At 40.9% G+C, this 27,374-nt stretch overlaps 1 protein-coding gene across 1 annotated transcript in view; it reads right to left on the minus strand.

Moving 5' to 3' along the window:
* The window catches only part of cntn3b (contactin 3b), a 79,379-nt gene that overhangs the window by 24,759 nt on the left and 27,246 nt on the right, over positions 1-27,374 (minus strand). Inside the window, exons 5-13 of the mRNA XM_033626995.2 lie at positions 20,590-20,688; positions 15,233-15,436; positions 11,376-11,478; positions 10,833-11,017; positions 10,284-10,420; positions 7,513-7,642; positions 6,716-6,866; positions 3,846-3,973; positions 1,385-1,560 (exon numbers count right to left, since the gene is read on the minus strand). Coding sequence (XP_033482886.1) covers positions 1,385-1,560; positions 3,846-3,973; positions 6,716-6,866; positions 7,513-7,642; positions 10,284-10,420; positions 10,833-11,017; positions 11,376-11,478; positions 15,233-15,436; positions 20,590-20,688 — 1,313 coding nt within the window. The remainder of the gene's footprint in view (positions 1-1,384; positions 1,561-3,845; positions 3,974-6,715; positions 6,867-7,512; positions 7,643-10,283; positions 10,421-10,832; positions 11,018-11,375; positions 11,479-15,232; positions 15,437-20,589; positions 20,689-27,374) is intronic.

Below are 27,374 nucleotides of genomic sequence, written 5' to 3' on the forward strand. Positions count from 1 at the left end.
GTGAAAAGCAGTGTGTTGCTTTAGAAACGAGTCACCTGGGGGCGAGCCAGGTAAGACTTGCTACAGTCATAGCAGATTTCATCACACCCGGCGGCTAGTGATCATAGCTCCTCTCTGCAGCAAACTGGGCAGGGACGCCCGTGGATCTCCACCTAAAGCACCTGACAAAGCAGAGCCGAGCCGAATGGCACTTCTATGCGGCCACGGGCTAAAGAGAGTACCTCTCCTGCTCTTTCTTCTCTCTTTTACCTCTTCCTTTCATCTCCTGTCCTTTCGCCTGACAGTTTTTACGCATGGCTCTGCCATGCCTGATTCCCTCTCTAATGTCAGCCGCCACCTGGCCAACCTGAGAGCTTGTGCTCTAAAGCAAGGCATATTGCCTTGGCAGGAAGAAAGTGATGAGGCAGATTTGCTTTAATTATGTTAATTAATTCATCAGAAGCTGTTGAGCAGGGGGCTGGTAATCTCTCTGGACAGGGGAAACAGATTCTGTGAAAACTATATCTCATTATATTCCTATGCACAGTTCAATGTCATTAGTAATTGCCATTTGCATTCATGAAGATGTGATTTTGGCAGGTCCACAACACTGTGAGGGCATTCAGAAATAATGTCAACCTCTAACATGTGAACAGCAGTGATCAGACTGCTGACCCTGGATGATAAATGGAACTATAAAAAGCAAAAAGCGTGTGTGAGGTAATTTCATCCTGACAAGCACTGAACAATTGACTTTGCCCTTCATCAAAAGGAACAAATATTCAACAAAGAGTCGTCACTTATTATTATATCAGGGCATAAGGATTTCAAATGGACATTTACTTGTGCCATGCCTGCCCTTGGTGAATGCCAGCCGGCTCATTACTTAATTATTTCGGGGCTCAAGATTCACAAATAGGTATGCAAATTCAATTATGGCAGAGAGAGATGATAAGAAAATGTTCTCCCTTGAGGTAAGAGAACTAGAAGTTGAAGGGATGAAAAGTATAAAGACTTTATCAATGAAGACCCTCTCGTTATGACTGAAATGGCATTTCACCAATATGTCTTTAGAAGTGTAACACATGGCAGCTCACACAGCCAATTCAAAAGGTAAGGATCCCGATTACTGACCCGACAATGCCATTCATTGAGGCTTTAACAGCATATCAATGACAGAATGTAACTGATATATTTCTATCTTTTTGATATTCCATCTGCCACTGACCACTGTGAAACTTTCAAATGGAAAAGTGTTGGCACTAATGTCTCCGCTTGGGTATTATTGGTATCTAAGAAGACCTCAGCAGGGCAGTGGAGCATACCCTTGCACATCACACAGTATGTCCCAATTAATCCGAGAATAGCCAGAATGTAGCTGAGTTTAATGCTTGAGATGACTCACCCCGCCCACTCTTTCGAAATGATCGCTGTCTCGCTGGAAGTCGATGAGCTGCCCGTTGAATGCCCACGAGAAAGAAACATCCAGAGCTGGATCACAGGCAATCTGGCAGGGTAACACGATACTCTCGCCAACAATAATCTCCATGTTAGTAGGCCTCATGGTGATCCTGGTGGGCTCTGGCCAGACAACAGACGACAGCGTACGCATGTTAATATCGCTGCCACGGGAACCTTTAACACCATCGTGACCCCAGCAACTGCCATCTCATTTCAATTCATGCCTAAATCAAGTCACCGACACTAAATTACCCATGGATGTGTTCTTTTCCTGATTTTAATAAGCACTTAAATTCCAAGCCTGTCCATTAGCAACATTTAATGACATCTCAGGTTTGCACTTTATGTTCTGGGATCCATTTGGGTGAAAATGTTTGAAACAGGATTACAGAGATGGGAGCACATTCCCCACTGGTGGCTGTGGTGGATTGGAGGCCTCAGAGTGTGTTGAGGAAAGGTCACAATAATTAAATTCTATGACATTAAATGGTTCAGCTGTCAGTGTATGAGAAGAATAGAAGCTAATGAGAAAAATAGGTCAGGTGGCTACACACACAACAGATTAAACTGGAGGAGTACATGTACGTGTTATGTCACTGCATTCATAAATAATGACCTTTAACTAAATCAAGGATAATGTTATGTTGCTTATTTAACTGCTGTTTTGCATAATATATACCAGCCATATTAATTCCATAATAACCCTGGTTGTTAACATTACACATGCAATATAACTTGGTTATAAATGAATATAAATGAGGGTATTCTCAAGCCATAGATTGACGAGAAATGGTTGACCTTTATTTTGGAAGAACTGAAAGGAAGTTGACCATTTGCTAACTCCTCCTTGGCAACCATAACTAGGCACAGCAAGCCTGGGAAAGCTTTGGATTTCTTCACATCCTGAAGCTGAGGAGTCTCAGTTAATACATTTCAATATTGGGGCTCACTGTCTCTACCCTGAACTATAGAAATAATTCTGTTTTTTTTTTTGTTTTTTTTCCCCCAGTGTCATCTATATGTTAACCGCTACCTTTTTAGCTATACTGTAACATTTAGCCTTTAGCATTTTTTGAGCGCTGAATTAGAATTATATAATTTATGTAGCCATCAAATTCATTCTTAAGGGAAAAGTTTGGTAAAGTTTTACAAATATGCACTTGGTAATTTAAAGCTACCACCAGCAGCCAGCTAACTTTAGGTTAGCACAAAGATACAGAACAGGGGAAATAGCTAGCCTGACTCCAACAATAAGAACAGATCTGCTTTTCACAGGGGATCATGCGTTGGACTATGTCTTAGTTGGGACCCATTTCCTGGCATACCAATGGCCAGAATAAATGTTACGTTACGTTAAAACTTTACTTTTTTATTTAATGTTTTGACAACACTGGTTAATGTGTGGTTAGGCTTAAGTGCAAAAATTACTTGGTTATAGTTAGGACAAGATCATGTTTTGGCTTAAAATACCCTCAATCCCCGCTGGAAATGCAGCGAAAGGTCACTAAAAACCGCTTGGTGGAAACGCAGCGATGACTTACTAAAAAATTTGTTTTGATGTTTGTTACAATGCTAACATTTATTCTGCAGCTTGGCAGGCATCTTGCCTAAGGTTCACGCCATCCATTATCCCTTCCACCTTCTGATGACAAAGTTAGCTTATTTACGTCACTTTAGAAACATTGATGATACGTAAAAAAACATACAAATGTAACACATCAATATACAATGTCAACATTTTCTTCTGGGCTGTTCCCTGCAACCAGCAGGGAATCCAAGAAGTCAGTGACCAGTCATAGAGATAGTTTGGCACATAGTGCCTCTGAGAAATAGCTATCAAATTAAACAAACAAGATATCATGTTTTAATGCGTGAGCTCCATGGATGCTGGTAACATAGATTATGTTAGTGTAGGACAGAGCCAGGCTAGCTGTTTCCACATTTCCAGTCATTGTGCTAACAGAAGTTAGCCGGCTGCAGGCAGCTGCGTTCTCAAGATATCAAACTTTTCAAAAAGACTCTTGTGTAAGTTTATCATTTTCCTCAGCTAGAAAACATTAAGAAGTCAGCTAGAGAAAAAGTTTTAAACCAACTCATGGACTCTACGATAGTAAGCGGGCTAGCAACAGCTAATAAAATCTACTGATGAAAGCTGTCATTTTAGCTGTCAGCGGTTTTTCCATTAGAAATGAGAAGCTGCTTTTGTTTTATGTTTGAAATTAAGAACCAATTGTTTCAAAAGTTTCCATGAATTCTGAGAGCCAAATCTACCTTCATTATCAGTGTAAACTTACTCGAATGGAAAGCACAACATAAGCATACCAAAATAACATTAACTATGGGGGGTAGGGTCTAGCGAAGGATCAGTTAATGGTGAGTTGTTCATGGAGAAGACCAGGACTCACCAGTTATGAGCAGTCTCCCAGTTGTGCTTGCTGTCCCAAACTGATTCTTGGCGACGCATGTGTAGCTGGCTGCATCCCGCCTGGTTACATTGGCGATCTTTAACGTCCCATTGGGAAGCAAAGTAATCCTGAGGGAAGCAGAACAGCTTTTTACTGTACTGACTAAGGTGGTGAGTGTACAGTTAGACTGAAGTGCTGAGCTTTGTACTGCACCTGCATTATGTTGTGCAAATATTCACCCTCTTCACATGTGACAGTTTTATTTTAGTCCTAATGTAGTAAACCTACTGTACAGTGTTTCTACCAAACTGTATTCTTGTCAAAACGGAAAAGCCTCAGAGGCACTTTGACCCTCGTGGTACTTTAAAGCTCCCCACTAAAGCCCAGAAAAATGAAATTCTTTGCGGTAGGTTAGCAGCAGGCGGGCTGACCCATCACCATGACTCAGCAGGAGGCTAAACTCTGGGACACATTACTAAATGAACAAATCTTTTACAAACAGCAACACTGAATAACTCAATGAATAAATAAAATGTGCTTTACAGGTTTTATGTTGCTGAGGTCAGGGAGGAAAGTATCACACTGGGAACCCAATATATCTCTGTGAGCTAAAGAGATGATAGAATACATACAGTATAAAAGCACAATCTTGCCTTAAAAAATAGTCCACTGCAATGTTTATAATAATCAGCAGTGTGTTTTAGACTGTTCATCAAAAAGCTAAAGGAAGAAAACATATCTGTTGAATGAAGTTGGATTGAATTATAACAAATACCATGTATTGTATTGTCATTATTTACTGCATATTACCAATAAATATAATAGCAATTTAATATTTTGTTTGGAAGTAGCCACCCGCTGGGGGTGACCAGAATTTGGTTAACATTAGATTTACTTTTGGGGTGGGTGGGATGGGTGGGGGTGTTACTCTCAGATTCTGGCATATCAAAGGGTTGCTTTTCCTACAAGACTCCATAACACTTACTAAGAAGCAGCTAGCCCACTAATGCTAACGCTAAATGCTCAAACAAACAAGTCATTGAACTGACTCAGTGATGTCCACTATACTGCAGCGTCTATTTAAACTTTGCTAACGTTGGCCACCATATAGCCTACTACTGGTCATACCACACCAAATATGGCTGAAGCTTTTGTGAGAGGAAAAACATATTTTTTTCTTTCATAAATGTTATAGTCTTGCTTTATATTACACACACAAAAACAACCACTTTTTTTACACTAACATTGTGTGGATCTATTTTTTATTTTATTTGCCAAAGTTTTGGACAAAGACATCTGCTTCTGAGAGCTCTGCCTCCGTCCCCAGTGCAATGAAGGTGGAGAGAATTGTATTTGTGGAGCTCAAAGAATTGAAAAAATACATACTGGTTGAGAAAAAAAAATCAACAGCAATGTTTCTTTCCAGAAACAATGTCTGGATAAATCACAGACTTCACTGTTGTTATTGCAGCTACTTTCTACCAAAGAAATAGTTCAGGTAAAAACATTGGACAGTGTGTTCTTTAGATTGTTCAGGATAACAGAGACAAATGCAGAAATGGGTGAAAACTGAGTAAAATAAGCTAAAACCATCTGCATGCTTAGAAACCACAAGGAAAATACGCAATGTGAAAATATGTTTTTCATAATTTAGGTGAAACCAACTTTAACAGATTAGTATTTAGCCACAAAATGGGAACATGATTCATGTTTCTAAACACTGCTCCAATCTACAGCATGACTGCGCATATGAAAAAGCTCTTCCCATCCAGTGTCTGCTTAAATCCAGCGTTGTGCACCTTGAAAGACTATGTGGGCTTCACATACAGTGTGCTAAATGTCAGTCAGCTTGGGAATTTTACCAATTTTCTACAGCTATAGATGCAGCTTCCCATCTGGAGCCAACTAAGGAGCCTCAGTGCTGTTTTGACAAGATGCTTTGCTCGTATTGTTCACTTTCAGACCTCCTTTTGAATAAGCAACATGGGAGTGATTCAAAGAGTACAAAGTTAGGCATTACTTCAGTGCGCTGTGTTTCAGTTGTTCTTTTTCAGTCTGTCCTGCATGTGTGTGTGTGTGTGCTATGAATTCTCAACATGCGTGCACTGGCTTGCACCGGGGTTAAGTCACCGCTTTTCTTCTCTCCCCAATGATGAAAAGTCTGAGGATGGATTGCTCAAATGTGTCATTTCTTGCCTCTGATTTTCTTTTGGATATCTCCCGTTTTAATTGGCCCTTTAGTATTGTGTGAAATATTCTCAGTAGCTCAAATTCAGCTACTGGTGTATTCAATAAGATATCAGACAGAGGAGGACAACAAACAAAATTAAGAACCACTTCATGCTGCTTAAAGTGGTGCCCAAAGTTGCTCGTTGTCTGTATTGCGTCTGTGTGTGGAGTCTCCAGTCTAGTGGGATGTCTGTGCTGTAAAATTTGCAATGAGACTCTTGTCTTGCAGCTTCGGTGATTGCATGAATCAAACTGTATTGTATGTCATGATTAAATAAGCACTTTGGATAATTACAGGTGCAACAGCTTCAGTTTTACTTCCACTGTGTAAGAGCAGTTAGACTTTAACTTTAGCAGCGACTCCATTTGCTAATCTTTTATGTTCTTAAACATTTCATGCATGCAGTGTTGATATGGCCAGCTGGCATCTTCATCCCTTATACCAAGCTATTTGCACATGAGGGTGCACGCAGTATATTAGCCATGTGCAATTTTCCTGGTGGGTGCCCTGCTCTCATTCTCCTCATTAGCCTTTCCTTCTATGTATCTGCACAAATCCCAAATACACTATTCAAACAAGTCGGCTTGCAGTGAATGTGAATAAAAGCTGCTAGGAATATGCACTTGGACTTTTATCCTACCTTTCGGTTCTCTGCAGGATCTCATTCCCTTTCTTCCACAGGCTAATTGCTGGGGGCGAGGCCTGAGGCTTGCATTCAAGAGTGACTTCGCTGCCTGAGCGAGCTTTTAGCAAGGCCCTTAATGGACTTTTGGAGAAACTGGGAGCTGAAGCTGTGTGTTGAAGAGCAGAGAAATGCGTGAGATTAAAAAATACAGGCAAGCTGTACTTTTGCAGATCAGCCGTGCCGATTTGAGATCGACTCTCCTTCAGCTTTCAGTGAGAGCAGCTCAGAAATCTCAGCATGGACTCAGCAACAATGCCTAATAGGCTCAAGGCTATGGACCCACCTGCTACCCCACCCTTCAGCCACACACACATAATCTCACCAAGCTTCAACCCTACGTGGTTTTCAGTTCTTGTCCAACACCCATCATTACATTTTGTCAGCCATCATTTGGACCCCCTAGTGTCATCACATGCATCGAGACAGAATTGGATTTCTCATGGAGCTCGTCAGATGGAAGTCATCAAAGCATTGCAAATAAATCAATACCCCATCTACATGAGAGAGCATTCACAATGCCACAAAGCAATGTGTTTGTAGTATCCAAATCAATATGATGAAACAACCGAAAGTAAAATGAGACACTACATCAGATTCATATTTTTGCTGGCAGAGCCCATAGTGACATCAAATGAGTCTGCAGACTGATTGCTGAGGAGAGCTAAAGCAGGCTGCTGGTTTTTATCTTAGGAGATGATCAAACGCACAGACAGATAAGCAGGATAAAAGCAGAGGGAGGGATGCAATCTTACCTAACACCATTAGTTGGGCACCAGAATAAATAATGCCATGTTTGTTTTCAGCCACACACTGATACATCCCAGAATCTGACAGGTTTAACGCCGCTATAGAGAGGGCCCCGTTTTCGATTTGTACCCGGCCCTGAGGAGGAAAGAGAAACAGTTCTGCATATCCATTGCAAGGCCAGCCTATTATGTCCAAAAGCACAGCAGCAATTACTGGTGCACCATGAAGGGAGGACAGCAGGAGAGGAGAAAGAGGGGGAAAAATAAGCTTAAAGAACCTTGTGGCATAATATGTATGTTCAGCTTGGAATGGGTGAACAGATGAGGAGGCAGTGGTGAAAACTACCAACCTGCATCTTAGATATACGGGGAAGAAGCAATGTTGACGACAACACCAGCAGCATATTAAAAAGTCATTTATTTTCTGGGGTTGTTGAGTTGGAAAAACTGGGATAACAGCTTGGATGATGACTTGGAGTGATTTTTAACCCAATGAGATAATCTGCAGGGGGAGTGGCTTCTAACAGTGCTATCTTAATTATAGACACATACAGAAAGCTGGAGCTTACTAAAATAGATATATAGTGAAGTACAAAGTCACCTTACCACATAAACACAGCTAACCTTCATTGTGAACCAATTCTAACTCTGTAGCATGTTTCTACAGATTATTACTTGTACAGTTGTGCACTCTTTTGCTTCATTTGCTGATTTAAAGGGGCACTCCACAGATTTTACACATATTGGTATGTTTCTGAAGAAGCTCTGTACGATATTTTGAGAGCATTAATATAGCAGCAAACATGTATTTGCTATGTAAAGATAAAGCTGAATAATGGCATCTTGGGCAGATAATGTAATCATGCTACCCCTGTGTACGTGCAATCCGAGCTTCACCGACAGTCCTAGCACTTTTGCATGTTAGTGCACTGCCAAGCCAATCCCAGCCACTCTGTGCCGTGCCCATACAGCTGTTACCATTGATATCAGGACAGTGTTGCTGTTGAAGCATAGCGCCAACCCTCCAGTTCGCATCTGGTCAACATTGTTACCTTTATTAGCACTGTTGTTAGCGCTGTTTGAACTGTTAGCACAGTTAGCTGCAAGTGCTGGCATAGCCTTCATTTTGAGAACCTTATGCAGACAACCTCTGAATCATAGATATCTCTGAATATTGTATAGAGCTACTTAAAGAGTGAAAACAGTCATGCAATGTTTTCAGCAGGTCTAAAGCAAGACTTTTTCAGTACCCCAAGTTTTTTTTGTTGGTAAACAGTGTGTTACAAATTTTCACCTTATGTCATTTGCATAAATTTGGCCGCTGGTTTATTGGTGTTTAATCACCCAAAACAACTGTACTGTAGTTAGCTGGAAGCTAGCTAGCACCGTACAAACTGACCGTGTGTGTTGAATAATGGTGAGTGTCTGACTGAACTTAAAACTTACCAGAAACATTAGGGGTCTTAGTCATTTTCCGTCTTTTTTCACTCTTGTCTCTGTACATTACATAGGCCTGGGATTTATGCAAAAATTTTGCACAGTTGAAACATTTTCTACTTTGCCAAATGCTAGGTGAATTTGCCTCCAGTTGTACCTCTTTATGGACTGTGTGTGCAATGTTGCATAAATTCACCTTGCATTCTGTCTGAACACACCGTTTACACTGTGCCCTAACTTACCTTATCTAGATAAGTAAAAAACACATGTTGGGATGGTATAAATGCACTCAGATCAGAATGCAAATAGATCCTCACTGCATGACCATTTTGAGGTAAAAAAATCCACCCAGGAAGTTAACGGGTCTTCAAACTCCACCTCTTCCTGCTAGCGTCAGCAAGCAAAGCAAAAGCTGCAAGTAGCTAGCAAGAATGGATGTATGAAGAGCCCTGGATACAGCAATGGAGGTAGAGTGCAGCTTACTCCTATTAAAGTTGCTCAGCGGCACATAAAGTAAAGCCACAAAAGTTTGACCTTTCTGGTTTAAAGTTACCCGCATCTCCCGCATCATTGAGCCCATAGAGCAACACATCGGGGACTTCCGCCAGCTGACTTGGCTACTTCTGGTTTAACCCTCCGATATCTTGAATTATGATAAAATGATTAAATCTTGCGGCTTTTCTAGACTGTGGGAATTGTTGTGAGGGAGTCATTTTGCAGGCGTTGTGACATGAAAAACATGTATCCACTGATTTACAGACATCTCTTTCCCAGTGCACTTCCTGGGGCCTGCAAGCAAGTGTTCCCGTGCAAAAGGTGAACTTTTACTGATAACAGATCACAATGTGGGGAGAACTGAGAAAAAGTGAACTCTTTATTTAGCAAAGTGTAAATATAAAGGCCCGTTGAGCAGATGCCATTATCCACATAATATAGGTAGCATGCTGATGTGAGGTGTAAATGGGCCCTACAAGTCAGGATACCTCTGCCTTGTTTCTAAATCTGTCTGCAACATAATGAAAGCACAGTGCAAAATCCCAGGAGTACCCCTTGAATTTCAAGAACAGCAGTTCTACCTAACAAGTGGAAAACGGATGAGAGGTTGATTCTAGTCATGAAAAGCCAGTTCTGATACAGAACATGCATTTATCCTGAATATATGTTTGCAATTAATCTTTAAAACAGCTTCTGATTCAGAGTAACTAATGAGCAGATCTATCAGACTGTCCAGGTGGACTGTATGGAAACATTCATTATGTTATGCCACACATTTGCTCAGGGGTTTTCCTTCAATTTGTCATTTGTGTGACACTAAGACGTCTAACAAAGTATCCCCATACCTCAGCCATCACTTGCTCCCCATTCTTCAACCAGCTGTAAGACGGTTTAGGCTTTCCATTGGCCTTACACTCCCACAAGAGGTTTTCCTCGATGGACAGAGCTGTGTCCGTCATTGTCTGGAGCCAGTGAGGTTTAGCTTGGAATAAATGAGAGGATTACCTTTTTCAAACGTGTTTTAATTATAGAGGCAGTGGATTAGTAAAGAGTGGTATAAGAAATCATAAAGCCTTTAAAGCAGCCTTGCCTTAAATCATCAAAGTTTAAAGTGGATTATCAGCATAATGAGGAGTACAGGCTAGTAAACAGATTTGAACAATGACTAGAAATTTGGAGCCTCTGCAATAATATTAACATTTTGCTTTTCAAGCCTGGATCCATAGCCTGTGCTGCAGTTTCATGGTAACATTATGCCACACACGTTGTAGACAAATAGGTTTTCTGTCAAACAAATGAGATTAAAGCTGCCGGTCACATGCATGTTTCCTGTAAAATTCAGACACATATTCATTCCCACGTTTCCCTGCTTCAATGTGAAATGGTTCACTAACCGTGGAATGAAATACGACCCCGTGCAGCATTTTTGCCTCGCCGATTCTCTGCCATACATTCATATGTCCCCGCGTCCTCCTGCTGGAAATTAGGGATTTCAAGGACAGCATTTGAATTCTTCATTTTCACTTTGCTGGGGAAAGGGATGCCGCTGGTTCTCCTCCAGCTTATATCTGGGACGGGGCTGCAAAAGACGAACAAAAAAGTTCCCATGATGGCAACTGTCAGTCGTGCTGATCAAAGTGTGATTAAGCACGGAAGAAAAGTAGTTGAAGCCAAAGCCTTGTGAGTTATTGCTCCCTACAAATCAAACTGCGATTGCTCTGATTTCAGAAGCTCTTAAAAGAACTTTGATTTCTGCTCCCTTGTCTTTTCATGCTGCGGCCCTTGCTCTCCTATGGATTGATGAATCTGAGAATGAGTAATGTTACGCTTGTGCATCCTTAAATCATCTTGAGTAGCACTAATTCATGCACGAATGAGCCTACAGCTTATGTCCCAGACACACAGACACATACACACACACAATGAGGCTGACTTACTTTCCCAGAGCGAAGCATTCCAGTTTCACCACTGATTCCTTCGCGGCTGGAACTGAATCAGGGAAATGAACTTCTATTTTGGGTTCATATTCACCCATTACTCCTACAGAAGGGAGACAATAGATGACAAGCTTTTTACATCAATGATTAACAGCACACATTATACATGTGTTGGATCAAAGAGAGAGCAGTAACACAGTGAGACAGCGAACACGAAAGTCTTTATGCATACAGAGCAAAAGTGACCAGTGAAGGGCTGGTAAAGACGAAACAAAATCAGAGATGGCTTATAAAAGATTCAGAGAACACATCAGGGAAAAGACTTGCTTAGTAGAGATTTATCACCTGTGGCAATGTGACTTCATTTATGACTTTATTTATATTCACATCACTGGAACAGGTCAAAGACTCCTTTGCAGAGATAGTAGTATGCCCTTTACCATTACCAAGTACAACCCCACAGTCTGGCAGCAGGAGCTGATTTGGGGTCCTGTGCATGTTTTCAGATTAAAGGTCACTACAGACTTTAAAAAGCTGTGATAAATGTTAGTGTCTCACACCCAGCGTGGAAAACATACAGAATATGGAGCTACATCTCCTTCAACACACAGTCCACAGTCTGATCATCTCAATGTTTAGTTAGTAATCATCTGTGACATTTTCCTGTATAGAATCCTCAACACTAATTCAAATTCAATAACTCTAATCTGAAAGATTTGACAGTTTTGCACTTTGTGCTTCAAACCGACAGTCTGATTGGAATAATGGCTGAAAAGACACGCACACATCTAAAGGACTACAAACACTGTTCCACATTCTAAAAAAGGCACCCATTGAAATCAATGGCCTCAGTAAGAGCTGACAAATTATTTACTGATGCTACATTGATTAGTTATAAGCCTATAATAACAACAATATCTGGGTTGCCCTTTTGTGAAAATTCCATTTGGCTGGAGTATTGTATAATAAAGCAATTAAAATTGTTGCCAATCCACTGATACTGTAAAACGGTTTATGGAGTTCTCATTTTGTAATAAGCCATCAAATCAGTATCTGTTCAATATGGAGACCATCTTGCGATGGGATCACTCCTGCTACAATACAGTAATCAGCAACTTAAAAATACATAAAGTCCAGGGGCATAAAGTGGGGCCCCTTCCCTACTTCCTACCCACGACTTTCAGCGTTCTTGCTTGGACCACAACCATCTTCAAGCTCTGCCTTTTTGATCTCAACTACACACCTGTAAAGTTTCGTCACTGCGTCTTGCACGGATTCAACAACTGCATTGACAAAATCTATCCACAGATAGACAGATAAACACTTGGCATAATACTCAAAATGGCTTCTGTGGTAGTTCCTGCCACAATTGGTGTCACTGGGACTGCATTATTCCATGATGACACATACACAGACTCACAAGATGAAAACCATTCCGGCCATTTGAGACATTGTCAGGACTGGTAATATGTCATTAGTAAACAGATTTGGGTCCAGGAAATATCATGCTAGTGGAGGATAAACACCAGCCTTATCACTTCTTATCAATGGTTCATAGCTGTGAAACTTTTCTAAGTGTTTATATTAAGCCATTAAGGGGTATCAAAGTAGTACCAAAACTACATCACAGTGCTGACCCCAGTGTAAGAAAAGAAAAACACAACAAAAATGATTTGGTGATTTGCAGATCAAAAGACTTTGAGGTTCATATTGGTCTGTATTCGGTTGAAAAGTTGTTTTCAGAACAACTTTTTCCAACAGATTTTTAATGAGTTAGTGTGTGTACTGTATGTGGTCTTACCATCTTGTTGAAATATAGTAAATGGAAGGAAATGCTATTCGGCGGGTTGAGACTTCTGATATTCAGAGATTTGAAGCAGTGACTCCTGCCAGTATGTTACGCTAAAGTTAAAGATAGCTCAAACAGCTTAAGTGCAGAGCTGTCAACAGTGTCATTAGGTGTCACCAGTTAGATATCAAATCATTGTCAGGTGTAAATTACAAACACTTTTTCATTAGGACTTAAACTGGCCAAACTACTCTATGTAGCTTCTAGCAATGAATTTAACACATTTGTAAAATGTCATAGTCATATTAGAAATTCAATAAATAATGCCAAATAATCACTTATGTCCACGTTAAGGCCAAGACACACAAGCTGACATCCAAGAACTAGTATATCCCATATCACCACTCTGTCAGTAGACTTTTATGTCTAAACATGACATGCTAGCTAGCGTACTGCATTTGTTGTTACCATTCCTGCATGGCAGGTCAATCTACTCTTGGTGCATGCACTGTGTCATTTGAAAATACACTTCCTTTTTCACAGGAAATGTAATTTCTGCTAGATAGATGCATATGATCTTTTATAAAATAAACTTACAATGGTGATAAAACACCTCCTTTTAATGTTTATTTTCCTGTGCAACAAAAGCACGTGGTTAAGTTTAGAAAAAAATAGTACGTTATTTGGTTCTACATTCACACAGGAACTGAACAGCGGGTTCCCAGGTGAAAGTTCAGGATTTGTTGGAACCCTACACCTCCCCTCCCACCCATCCTATAGGGCTTCCTAGCTCCCTATATTATATTTCTACTGGCGATATTTAAAACTGACGCCGTCCAGCAGCATTTCAAATTGACGCCTTTTTACATCACAGTCTGATGCTGAAATCAGTTCGAGTTCGGAATAAGAACGGGCTGGCCAAAAAGTTATGCTTGAAAACTACAGATAATTGCCAAGTAGTAAGTATGTCCTGGTTTTTCTCCAGCTTATATCTAGGACAAGGCTTAAAAGACGAACAAAAAAGTTCCTTTGACTGCAATTGACAGTCACACTGATCAAAGTGAGTTTAAGCATGAAAGAAAAGCAGCTAAAGCAAAAGCCTTGTAAGTTATTGCTCCCTACAAATCAAACTGCGATAGCTCTGAATTGAGAAGCTTGTAAAAATGTCAATCATATTAACGTATTATTTAATAGTGCAGAGTAAACCTCTGATGTAATATTTTTTATAAAATGGGGTCTAAATAAATAAATATTTCTATAGAACTTTAAGGCCTAGACACAAAAACCAACATCAAGGAACTAGTGGTGACCAAGGCCGAGTGCTGCGTCGTCTCACATGGCCTGTGTCTCGCCCAAAAAGTTGCTCTTGAACACACTGTAAAGACTACAGCCATTGGCCAGCTAGCATGTACATTCTGTGCCTGTGTGAGAGGAAATAACTCCCTATACCAGCAGGTGGCGGTAGTCTGTATTCGTCATTCATAAAGAGAAAGTGGAGTACTCACAGGTTGTCTTGTGCACTGAGATGAACTGCCAATCAGAGCAGTTTCATTCACTGATGGGCTCTGGCATCTCCTACACTCATTTAACATTCAGAATTGGCCAAAAAAAGCCAACAAGGGACAAGTGCTGACTAGTGCCAACCTGCAGGACACGGCAAAAACTAGGGCAATAAACACTTACTGACGGCTTCACATTGAGCGACGGCCAACTGTCAGCTTGGTGTGTCAAGGCCCCTAGGTACAACCATATATTTGATTGAACACAAATGCAGGCCTGTAGTTTAATATATGAAAACATAGTGAGTGAAATCTTCATCTTTTCCAGCAATATTGGAAAATGACAATTATAATATTATTGCAATAATACCAAACCTATTGGTCTGAAAAAACATTCCCTTTACAATCAAACCTAGCCTAGTTTGAAACGAGACATAACACAAATTGATGTGTATACTGGGCAATATCCGCTCACAACCACAAATGGGAAGACACTGAAATACAAATGTAACAAATATGGATTATTTCCAATGTCAGCAATGAAATTTCCTGTACTTAAAGGCATTTACCATCGCTTCTGAGGACCAGTGGTGTGGGAGAGCTGAGCACCTTCTCCCTAGTGACAGTGTTGTTAACCACACAGGTGTAGTTGCCAACATCTGAGGGCTCCACTTTTGCAATGTACAGACTGCCAGTCTCCTGGGAGATGAATCGACGACTGTCTTGCTGGACAAAGTACGGGTATTCATTGAAGATCCATGCAAATGTCAGCTCTGGAAGGGAGAGAAAAACAATTAAAGTTGCATCGCCGCCCTGCTGTCATCACTCATTCAAAGCACGACTGATTCCACACATACAGTATTAGATATATTCACCTCTATAGCTGGGACGACTGAACCGAAAGAATATACCCCACTGTGGGCTAAAAATGTTAGCATATCATGCCATTTCCTTTCCTTATCTCAGCTTCCTTGGGAAGAGATACCAAGACATGGCAAATGTAATAGCTATCAGTGCAGAAGAAATGAGAGACCCAAGGAAAGGGAGCGAAACAAAATGGATTACAGCGCGTCAGTGGCCCTCCCCTGACACATGGCCTCCATTCCCTGAGTGACTTGGTTGGTCCATGGGAGGCCCAAACAAATGGATGGATGGATGGATGAATTGAAGTATGGAAGTAAGAACATGTTGTGATGCCCCCTCACAAGCTGCAGGTCTACCATGAGAAAAGAGAGACCTGCCATGATGAATTACTGTGTCATTGTGATAAGCACACACTGCACAGATTTGCAAGAGTGAGGAGGCGCTCGGTGTAATCTACCACGTGGGAGGTGAGGGGCTCAGAGTCAAAAGGTGTACGCAATGACTGTCAATCATATCCAGTGCCCCCAAGGGAGCGAGCCTCATGGCTTTGTATGGGCTCGAGCGTCTAAGCTGAGAGCAGCCATGCAGATACAAATCTCCTTCTGATTAGGCAAGCAGGAGCCACAAAGTTCAGCGTCAGCATAACCTCCATCTGAACTGTGTGGCTGCAATGAGCAGTGATAGAGTTGTAAGCAATTGTAAGTCAAGTGAGGAGTGAAAATACAACACAAGGGCTTTTATGCAACACAAGTGACTTATGCGCTAAAAAGCCCGTCGAGTAAACAAATGTCTTCAGCACGATGGAGCACAAAAGTGACAATTGCTTGTGACAATATTGTATTTATCATATCTGGGTGATGTCATAATAGATGTTGTGGTGGAGGAAAAAGCTTCTGCAGAATTTGAAGTCACCAAAATGTAATGAAAATCAGAAGGGATGCCTTAGTAGGTGTCAGATAAAGTTCAGTTCAAGGTTATGAAGCAAATTGAAGCTTTCAAAATTCAAGAGAGTGGGAGAAAAGGAGCACAAGAAGAGAGAGAAAGAGGAAGAGCCAGAGCGGGAGCAACAGGGCGAAAAAGGAAGAAAGGGACAGCAGGCTCACACTGCTTTACTCTCATTCACTTTTCAAAATGTGAAAAAAAAAAAACAAAACACAATAGCGCTACGGTTACAGCAGCCAACCTCGTATAAGCCTATGTCAGAGGAAAGCTGTCAAACTGTATTTCACACAGAGTACTCTGACCCATTATCCCATAGACCAGCTGTACAATGCACTGTGCTACAAACTGTTCTCTTGTGAAGAAAACTGGTTGTTTCAATGTGCAAGCTACTGTATCAAGAGGGAGACGAGCTAGGCAGGAGCCATTGTCCATATCCTCAGAGAGGCGGGGCTGAGCAGTGTGCGTCTTTATCTCTTAATTGTGGCCTCTCATTTATTAAAGAATACATTTTTAGCTTCTCAGTTGAACATTTAAAGCATCTTTTTAAATGTGTTGAGGTGCATAAATATAAGGCTACGGCCAGCAGCTGGTAGGCTAAGCTTTGAATAAAGACTGTATTCAAGGGGAAATAGCTAGCCTATTAGCATCTCTTTTGTTCAACCTATAAAAACTGAGGCTTAAAAACAAGAAGTTCTAGTTTTACAGGGGTTATGAAGACGTTACGACTCCAAACCAAAACATCAGTAGTAGTCGTCCAGCACTGAATCTCCCTTAAATCCACAACTTGTTGTTTTTGTACTTTGGTTTAAACGTACGGGTTAAACAAAAGAGATATGACATGTTAATTAGTAAAGTTTAGAGGCGTTTCCTCCTGTTTACAGTCTTTATGCTCTGTGGCGTCCCCATGAGGGAGGAGCAAGGGGAGCAATGGTCACCCCAATACAATTGCTGGTCCCCCAACTGGTCTCCCCAAGGTGAAAATACCTGGAGGCCAAAATTAGTGATTTAAGAGGCTGTGGCACAGTCATTATTAAAGCTAGTGTAAAGATAGAGGTATCTTGTGAATCTAGACAACCTAAGGCATCCACTGGTACCAAACATGTCGGCATAGATTGTTGGAAACGGGGCTAAATAATGCTCCAAATTTAGAGTAAATTTTTGCAAGGGAACAACTGGCATTGTTGTTTTCAATGACTACGTTTACATGCACACAATATTCCGATTAAGGTCAATATTCTGGTTAAGGTAATATTCCGAATAAGGTGTTTATATATGCGCAGCAGCAACTGGAATATTCTGTTTACATATTAATTGACATATTCCTGTGTTTCTGCGTATTCCAGAAAAGACCCCGGGCTACTGCCCCACCAGAAAAGCCTGCGGGGGGTAGCCATACGCCTATAGGCATCTGGTCTGCCGGAAATACAGAAGAAGAAGAAGAAGTTGTGTTTACAATGAACAAAAGCTGTAATGTTTGTTTCCGACATATCCCTGTGTTATCCTACTTGCGCTTTTGCACCACAACTTAACTACAACACTATTGCTGATCCATTTTGTCCTCAACAATGGAAGACGAGAGCGAGAAGAAAAGGCGAACGAGTGTATGGACCTTTGCTTCCAGCTTACGCCAGCCACAGCCCCCCGGAGTCTGTGGATGAAGGTACAAAGCCAGTTCTGCTGTTCTCCCTGCTTGCCATAACCATAACAACACCAACAACCCAAGATTTCTTGCGAATCGAGCATGCGCAGACGTTACTCAATATTCCGGTACAGGGCATTTTCCGATTAAGGTGTAAACATGTCACAATATTCTGGTTAAAACAGGCATATGCCAGGGGTCTTATTCGGAATATTCTCCAACCGGAATATGACCTTAATCGGGTTATGCATGTGTTTACAACCAGAATATTGAGGATATTCCGAATAATACAGGAATATGGTGTGCATGTAAACGTAGTCAATGGGTGCGGTTACATGATGGCTTCTCATTCAGAATTAAATAAATCTGAATGAAATCATTCAGAATTAAAGTTTTTCCAGGTAGTTTACATGGGAAATATTCATTCTGAATGAGGGTATACACAGGAGATCAGTTTAATCGCCTTTTAATCGCCTTTATTCGGGTCCGCTCAAAGTTTGGGTCAGGGATGGTTTCTCATTGGATGGGGGGGGCGGATGTTACGTGTTTACGTTTACCGGAAACACTGTAGTCCTCGCTCCGGATAACAAGATGCTTGACGCCGCTGTTCTTAGTGCCTTTTTCGGGCTTGTTTTGCTTATATTCTTGAAGCAGCAGTACGACAACAACCTTGTTCTGCTAATGCTTCATCTGTTGAGGAGGAGAAGGGAGGTAGAAGGTCGAATAAGGGAGATAGAAGACCGTGCTTTGGCGAATGGAAACCGGTGAGTGCAACGAGTCCGACTGCTCTATCTCAGCCTGTTGCTATGGACACTATATACGTCATCGTGCCAGAAGGGCAAGGAAAGGAGCATGCGCAGAAAGACCGGAATGAACTTAAAGAGGAATGAGTGTATACAAGTGCGAGAAATTCTTTCATTCGGAATTAGAAACGGAATATTCCAGCCCCTTACATCGGATTGAATTTTCAATCACATTGGCCATTTTCATTCCGAATTAGGTGTTTACAAGATCACATTTAATAGGAATGAATTTTCATTCCGAATGAAAACGGAATTAAACTGTCCATGTAAACACACTCAATGTGTCAATGTGTTTGATGTGTCCCTTCAACGCTTACCTCAAGATATCTGAATGAAAATGGGTTCTCTGGGTACCCATAAATCTCTCCTAAACCTCCTAAAAAGTCTTGTTCCCAGTAAATGTTTTGAACCATATAAATAATGTACTCCTACAAATTAAAGCTGCATATTTGTCTTTTTAAGAAAAAGGACAACTGGACAACCATTTGGAGATCAATGAATCATTTAACATGTACCGATACATAACACATGAAAACAGGATTGTTGTGGAACTCAAAATGTTAACTTCACCAGGATTAGTCCATACACATAAAGTAATCTATCAGATAATCAGTATGTGATTTATTAACTCTCACACTGGCACAGTTTTCAACTGGACTATAAACCTATAACAGCATAATCAAATTCATAAAATTTAGTTACTGGTTTTGGTGTGCCACCCCAAGATTTTCATTTTCATTTGCCCCATGAAAAATCTGTGGGGGCACCACTGGTTGTGCTAAGCTAACTGGCTGCTGACTGTAGCCTCATATTTAACAGACAGACATAAGAGATGTATCAGCAAGAAATCTAGGAAGGAATCTATTTCCAAATGTCAAACTATCCCTTTAAAGCCACACATATCCAGGTATATTTGAAAATGTAGCTTTTTAAATATGTGTTTTGGCCTTTTGTCCACACCCAAACTGCACTTTAGGTCACTGAAAACAAACCTTTTGTAAAACTCCATCCAGGGTGAAGATTTTCAGACACTGTGAAAGCAGTGTTTTTGGTCTGAGTTGTCAGTGTGGCCTAAATAGTGCAAGCTCTTACCTTGCTAACATGAATTTTCACACTTAATTGTACAGTTACTCTTCCACTATATATCTGAACAGAGGCATCAGAATGCAGTACACAGTTCACTACTCAAGGAAGTCACCGCTCCTGGCCTTGGCTTTAGGGTTAGTGTTATATTGCTGCCTGTTGGTTCATGCTCTTCAGCACTTCAGTTGTGTTTTTATGTTGTCATATGGACAAAGATTTTTTAAAGCAGTGCTTGTGTGGATGGGATTTTTTTTGACAACAAAAGAGTTTCCTCTTGTTTAAAAATACCCATGTACATGTGGACTTATCTTAAGACTGATTTCAGTAACACACTTCTGTAATAGGAAAAATATAAGAAAAGAAACACACAGATGGGGATTTGCTTGGTAGTAGTATTCAATTAGGAAATACACAAGAGGATAAATATTAAGAGCATGTGTACACATAAATGAGTGTAAAATCAGAATAAGTTAGGAGTAATACTTTATCAAAGGTTGCCATGTGAAACAAGTGGAGGGAATTATACTCGTTATGAGTATAATGTTATGTTTAATGAGAAGCATAAAAGCGACATACCCAGACAGAGCAAACTTACCTCCAGAATGTGCAGGTGGTCCACATAACAGAACCACTCCTTGGCCCTCACGGACGTTGACAGCGCTCCTCACCGTTTGAGTTTTGAAGTTATCAAGATCTGATGAGTCAAATAAAATCGAAATCAAATTAGACGGCAGCCCAAAAAAAGGAAAATCATCAAGAGCATGGAGCTGAATATCAGTCAGGCAAAAGTGTGTTTTATATAGTCTATATGTTCTCAAGTTTTCTTTAAAAGCGGTAGTTCTGAAAATATAAGACATAACCTTTTCCAGCCTCCCTTCACTGATTCACTGAAGCATGTTTTTGATGCTACGTTTTGAGCACTGGGACTTTAATAGGGCATCATTGATTGCCCTGGGACACCTCCTGACAGCCTCCGACACTTTCAAAGGCATCTGGGGTGCTGATGAAATAGATGGACCTGACTTGGTGATGTTTACCCTGCAACACTCCACTCTAACACAGGGAAGAGATTAGGCTGAAATGGGATGAAATGAGCGGGGGGGGGGGGAAGGAAACGTTGCGCGTGGACTTGAGCAAACACTGGGGAGTGTGCATGACAAATGACAGTTTGCAGTGCCAGCAGCAATAAGTAACATCATTATTAAATGTGGTGTAATCTTGCACTTAAAAGCATTAGCTTCCCCATCAATACTCTCAGCACAATCTATCCCTTGCAAATGAATGAGCACTTGCTGGCAGACAAAACCTAAACCTGGGATGATAAACCACCCCTGGCTTCATGACTGATGGAGGGAAGCTGCCGCAGTCCGCTCTGTACTCTGTCTGCACCCTCTGGCTAACAGCCTAGAGTAAGCCTTCCAAACACAAACAAAAGAAAGTCAGTGTGACCGATAAGGGAAATTAGGAGAAGGAAGATTATGGAGAGAAGTGGGACAGAGTGTTGGTAAGATTAATGAGCAGCTCTCTGATGACCGCAGTGGAATCAAACAGAGCCAAGTCACGGCAGGACACCAAGGAGGCCACAGGAGGAGATGGCTGACTTGAAATACAGACAGAGGCAATGTCCTTCTGATCTCACCAGGCTACCTAAGCAAATACAAAGTGCATCTCCTGAAGACATTTATGATTCTGGATTGACATTTATATACACAACTGATTGAAAACGCACCATCATATAAGCAGTTGATAGTTCTAACAGCAACGCTTTTGGAAACAGCATAAGGTGGATCAAAGAGAAACTAATAATTACATAGTGGATGAGGATAGGAGGACTGCTTCGCCAAGATCATGCAAAACGGCACAGAGGAGGGCAGAGATGGGAGCTGGGCTCAGTGCTGGAGGGGATACACTTCTGTCGTCTCTGGCCTCTGAGCAGAAGAATAATGGGCTTCACTGGAGTGAACTGACCACACACTGTAACTCTGAGAGCTAGAGGCCAAACTCACTGTAGCTGCAGTGATTTCATTGTAAGCAGAATCAGTCTCCGCCATAAAAGAATGGCTGGCCCAGAGATTAGAGAGAGCAACCATTACAGCTCAAAGATGATTGGTCTGGGCAATGGAGCCGCTGTATAGACATTCTCCATTATATATATTGTGTCCAACAGTGTTCTTGGGCAAATTTACTTTTACTGCAACAAAATGCATAAGAATGAGCGGACGAGGTCACAGTGACCTTGACCTTTGACCATTAAATTTTAACCAGTTCATTGTTGAGTCCAAGTGGACAGGTGTGTGATATTGAAAAATTCCTTTAAGGCGTTCTTGAGATATTGTGTGTAGGATGGAGGGATGGATGGATGGCCTGATGAAAAACCTGAAAACATAATGCCTGCAGCCAGGGCATAAAAACACGTTAGTACAACTTGGGTCTTTTTTTCAAGTTTTTTTCTATCACTTATGATAACACTGTATAAAGTAATTGCTGAAAAGTGGGCACAGGCTGACATCATTACAACAAAATTCGACAAGGGCAAGAAGTGAGCAGTCAGACGACCAGGCAGGTTGTAAACAAGCCAGGCTATTTCAAGCAGTATTCATTTATTTATTCTTTGGCCACTAATGAGTAGTAGAGCAAGCTGTTAAGACAACACAGGCATATTATCACCTTGAAAAGCTGATATGGTGTTTATTATGGTGAGATGGTGTTTGCTTATTTACACATCCAGCAGTAACCGTAGCAACATTATCATTCACTTGGAGTTGTGTTTCTAACCACCCAACAAATGCAGGTCCAGTAGTCACTCTCTTTCAGCTCTGTTTTTGGTCTCCACCTACTCTTCAAGGAAATATCTGGCTCTGTGGCCCTCAAAATGTTTAAGTATGTATATCAGCCAGCGACTAACTGTGCCTGTCTGTTGGTTGGTGCTGATGCAGGTATTGTACAGTGGGTTTATCATTACTAAACACAGCTGCCAGCTGGGGCTGGAGATGACACTGATTAGAGCGCTGGGACTGAACCAAACAGAACAGTTGAGAGCCATAAAACCAAGCCAAGCGGTGAGTTAAAAGACGCTAAAGGGCTCTATTGAACTGAGTTGATGTGTAATTTTCTACGGCATTGTCACTATGAGGGACACATTTCACACAGCACACAGCCATTTGACCCATTGTTAATAGAACAAAATTGATTAGTGCAGCTTTCAACCCATTAATTTGGAGGTAAACCCAAAAGCATATGCACCCAAAATGTACATTGGCACACTGTGCACACACAAAACTATGGTAAATGCAGTAGATTGAGATTAAACCAGGAGGTGAAACACTGAATAATATGACTGTGTTTTGTTTGGTTTTTACCTTAGGCAAGATGGGACACTGCAATTAAACTTGATCCACCTAGATTTGTTAAAAACAACAAAAAAAAACTATAGATGGTGTTTCACTTTTTCACCAGTGGGGGGCAGCCATCTTTCATCAAGCTATTTAGTGAGGGCATGGGGATGGTTTGTCTCTGTTGTTCACCAGTAGTAGTTGTTGAGGTAGGCTTGGTGTACTTGGTACTGTGATACATTTTATGCTTTGGTTACTGTTTTGTTCTCTTAAAATATGTTTCTAAGGCCAGTGTATGAGATATTTTGAGTACAGTGGCGCATGAAAGTACAGGAAGCCACTTTTCGACAGTAGAGCCCAGCGGGTGGGTCATGTGTTGCATTGCCAAGTGCAAGTCAGTCAAGCGGGAATAAAAATAAAGCAAATGCAGAAGTGCCAAAAACTGCAGTTCCTCAGATGGCCTCTTGAGGCTGGCTGCAAAATAGAGTCAATCCATGTAGATCCCCATGGTAAAATTCTAACATTATGCTGACCTAAAAAAGTCTTTTTCAGCATTTGGTTGTACTAAAAGACCCTCTAAGTAATCAAATATTACATTTTTCTGTTAATTACTTTTTGTGTTAATAGTTTTAAGCCTATTTTTTGCTAGTAAGCATTAGCATTATCATAGTTAACCATAGCCGGTATTGCACCATGCTAACCAATCTAAACCAAGCAGCTAGCATTAGGGTTAGCTCCACCCTCTGGTCCAGTTGACCTATGGTTAAGTCCCGCCCTCAAACGCGATGAGCCAATCAGTGTGTATAGCCATTCCCATACACTCAGACATTCTCTGCCTGGACGTTCATTGAAATGCATTACAGAAAGTCATTTTTGTTTGGTTTTATGAGCGTTGAAGTTTAAAAATGGTCAAACGGTGTGCATGGGGTACATGCAACACAAGATATCCTGAGAGGCTGGGCGACAAGGTGTACTTTTTACCCTTTCCTTAACCACACCTCAACCGAGAAAAGTGTCTCCTTTGAATAAAGTTGTGTGGTAACGTTAGACCACAACATCAACTCAACATGAGTAAGATTAACAATTATGTTTACATCTGTTCTAAGGTAAGCCAACATCATGTTTGAGGCAACATATTGTCATTTTGCTGGAAAGAAATATAAAGTTATTTTTAACATCTCTAGCTAACGTTAACTAAAGTTAGCCTAACGTTAGCTCCTAGCTGCGTTGTTCATCATGTCACCTTGTTTGCTGGGAGTTCATTAGCCTATTTTGTTCTAGTTTTGTACTTTGGTGATCGTACATCATTGTTAGCTGTTGTCCAAAGGGCTCTAGTTAAGCTAACGTTAACTTCTGGAGCTTAGCTTCATTAATTTATCTGTAATAATCGCAGAGATAACAAAGGTTGGCAAAGTGTTACGCTGAATGATTCAATATAAATACGGTAGCACCAAACTAACGGAGAGACACTCTTGGTAAAGATGGTAAAAAGGCCGTTATCTTTTTCTCATATTCTGAGCCAAAAACCTTAACGTATTACTTGTTGTCTTTGATGGTGACGGCAATGAGATGCGATTAACAAGCGTACACTTTGACCTGTAAATTATGGTTTGTAATTTAAGCTTTTCATCGACCTTCTCAACAATAAAATGATTAATTAGGCTGACCAAACATCCTCTTTTGCCCGGACATGTCCACTTTTCACGTCCTGTCCAGGGCATCCGGGGGATGTTTATAAATTGATGATAATGTCCGGTTTTCCTTTCTGAACCAGACAGTCATTCTGTTTTGTTATGTCTGAAACCGAAACGAGCCCAACATTATTTAATTACTAAAGCACTGAGTTTGTGTCACACAGTTGTTATGGTTATAAACTATTCGACAGGCCGGGTGTGCACCGTGGGTGCTCTGCGGAGAGGCAGACCTCAGTGTTTGAGACGGGAGCGGGTGGCAGGAGGTCCAAGGCTTCCAGCGAGGGGAGAGGGAGAAATATAACAAAATAAGATAAAATAGGAAAAACCTGTCTCCCTCTTTTATTTTATTTTCAGCGTTTATTCAGGGCGGAAGTGGGCGGCGGAGAGGCAGAAACAAACAGCCAATGTGTGTGTGTTTTGTTCAGGTGTTAAAAAAGGAAAAAATGATCCGCACACCAATAGAGCTCCCATTAATCCATTTAATTTTCTGTCAAGTGATGTTTCGACCAACGCAGGCTCTTCCTCAGACTAGGATACAAAAAGAAACGCCATTTTTAAATACCCACTGTAATCAGTGAGATGAATCACAGCTGTGTGCAAACCAGACATATAAAGAAATGAAAAAATACAGACAAAGATGTATTAATATAAATACAGTAGTCCAGCATAAACATGAAGAGTGAACTTTGGGGTATGTATAACATATATATATATATATATACATACATATATACATATATATATCTTGGATATTATATATGTGTATCTTGGATAATATGCCTCTATTTGGACCTTTTGGGCTATTTTGTATTCGCTGATCTTGTACTATATGATGTGTACTTTCATATTTATGTAGGTTTACGTTTTTTACATATATGTGTACTCTAGATATGTGTGTACTTAAGGTCACTCTTCACGTTTATGCTGGACTACTGTATTTATATTAATACATCTTTGTGTGTATTTTTTCATTTCTTTATATGTCTGGTTTGCACACAGCTGTGATTCATCTCACTGATTACAGTGGGTATTTAAAGATGGCGTTTCTGTTTGTATCCTATTACAAGTCTGAGGAAGAGCCTGCGTTGCTCGAAACGTCACTTGACAGAAAATTAAATGGATTAATGGGAGCTCTATTTTTGTACGGATCATTTTTTCCTTTTTTGATACATGTTAGAAGTTTATGATCCAGCACCCTTTCAATATTTATTTGGGATGTGCGTGTTATTATCTTTTTTCTTATGTTCAGGTGTTGTCACGTAAATAACAGTGCCCAAGCAATAAACAGGACAGACAATAGGATTTTATTTTTTTATACACTACATCTTCACTGAAAGCTGACCGAATTCGACCCGAGCCCGAATACAATTTATACATTTTTGACCGAACCCGGCCCGACCTGTCAGGTAGGTCTACCGTCGGGACCCATTGGGCTCGGATCGGGTAGCCACACTCTAGTGTGAGTATGTGTCCCTATTGGGGCCTATCTGAATTTCTGTCTTTGAGAGATATTATTTTGTAATATAACTGAATTTTCTATTCATACATATAAACTTCAAATATATTAAAATTATAAGGCATCTTTGAGTAAACTGCGAGTATCATTTAAGTAGGCTATCTTGTGGCCGGGCCGAGTGTTCTCTATTTTGAGAAATCAAAATATGGTCACCCTAGATTAATATATCTCTCCAATGCGTAGTTTAGGCCCTTTTGGTTACTTCTCAATGGGTCAATGTCATTGGTCCGACAGCCCATTGATCCAACATCCCATTAGTCCGACGGTCCGTGGTACTGAATGGCTCCTGGCGGGCATGTTTCTACCTTGATGGTGCACCGCGACCGACTCTGGGTCAGCTGGGAAAGACTTGAGGCGAAGCAGGTTCACGGCTTATGTGTTTGCCACTTTCTTTTTCATTTTAACCCACACCATGATCTTTTCCTGACCCTAACCAAGTGTTTTTTGTGCCTAAACTTAACCAGACCTTAACCACAGGGCATCATGATGATTTCGGAACAACGGGACTTCGGAACAATGGGTTTAATATGGTCGGAACAATGGGCTGTCGGACCAATGGGCAGTTCCCTTTCTCAATGACATCTGATCGTTATGTCCCCAGAAATCATCAATCGCCTCCTGCGAAATGCCGTGTACTGTGATACCTGCCATAGCGCCCAATAGCATCACTGAATGTTGATAGTTTATCCGAGTAAGTGGAGGGGGGTGTGGCTTAGCCATAGGTCAATTATAGTCACTTCTAGCTTCAAACATCCTAGATGGCCCTGACCAAATTGACAAACTCAAGGATTTAGTGGGTGACAGTGGCCATATCCATTATTTTATTATTCTATACAGT

The sequence above is a fragment of the Epinephelus lanceolatus genome, chromosome 1, assembly GCF_041903045.1.
Source record: "Epinephelus lanceolatus isolate andai-2023 chromosome 1, ASM4190304v1, whole genome shotgun sequence".
NCBI classification, from domain to species: Eukaryota; Metazoa; Chordata; class Actinopteri; order Perciformes; family Serranidae; genus Epinephelus; species Epinephelus lanceolatus.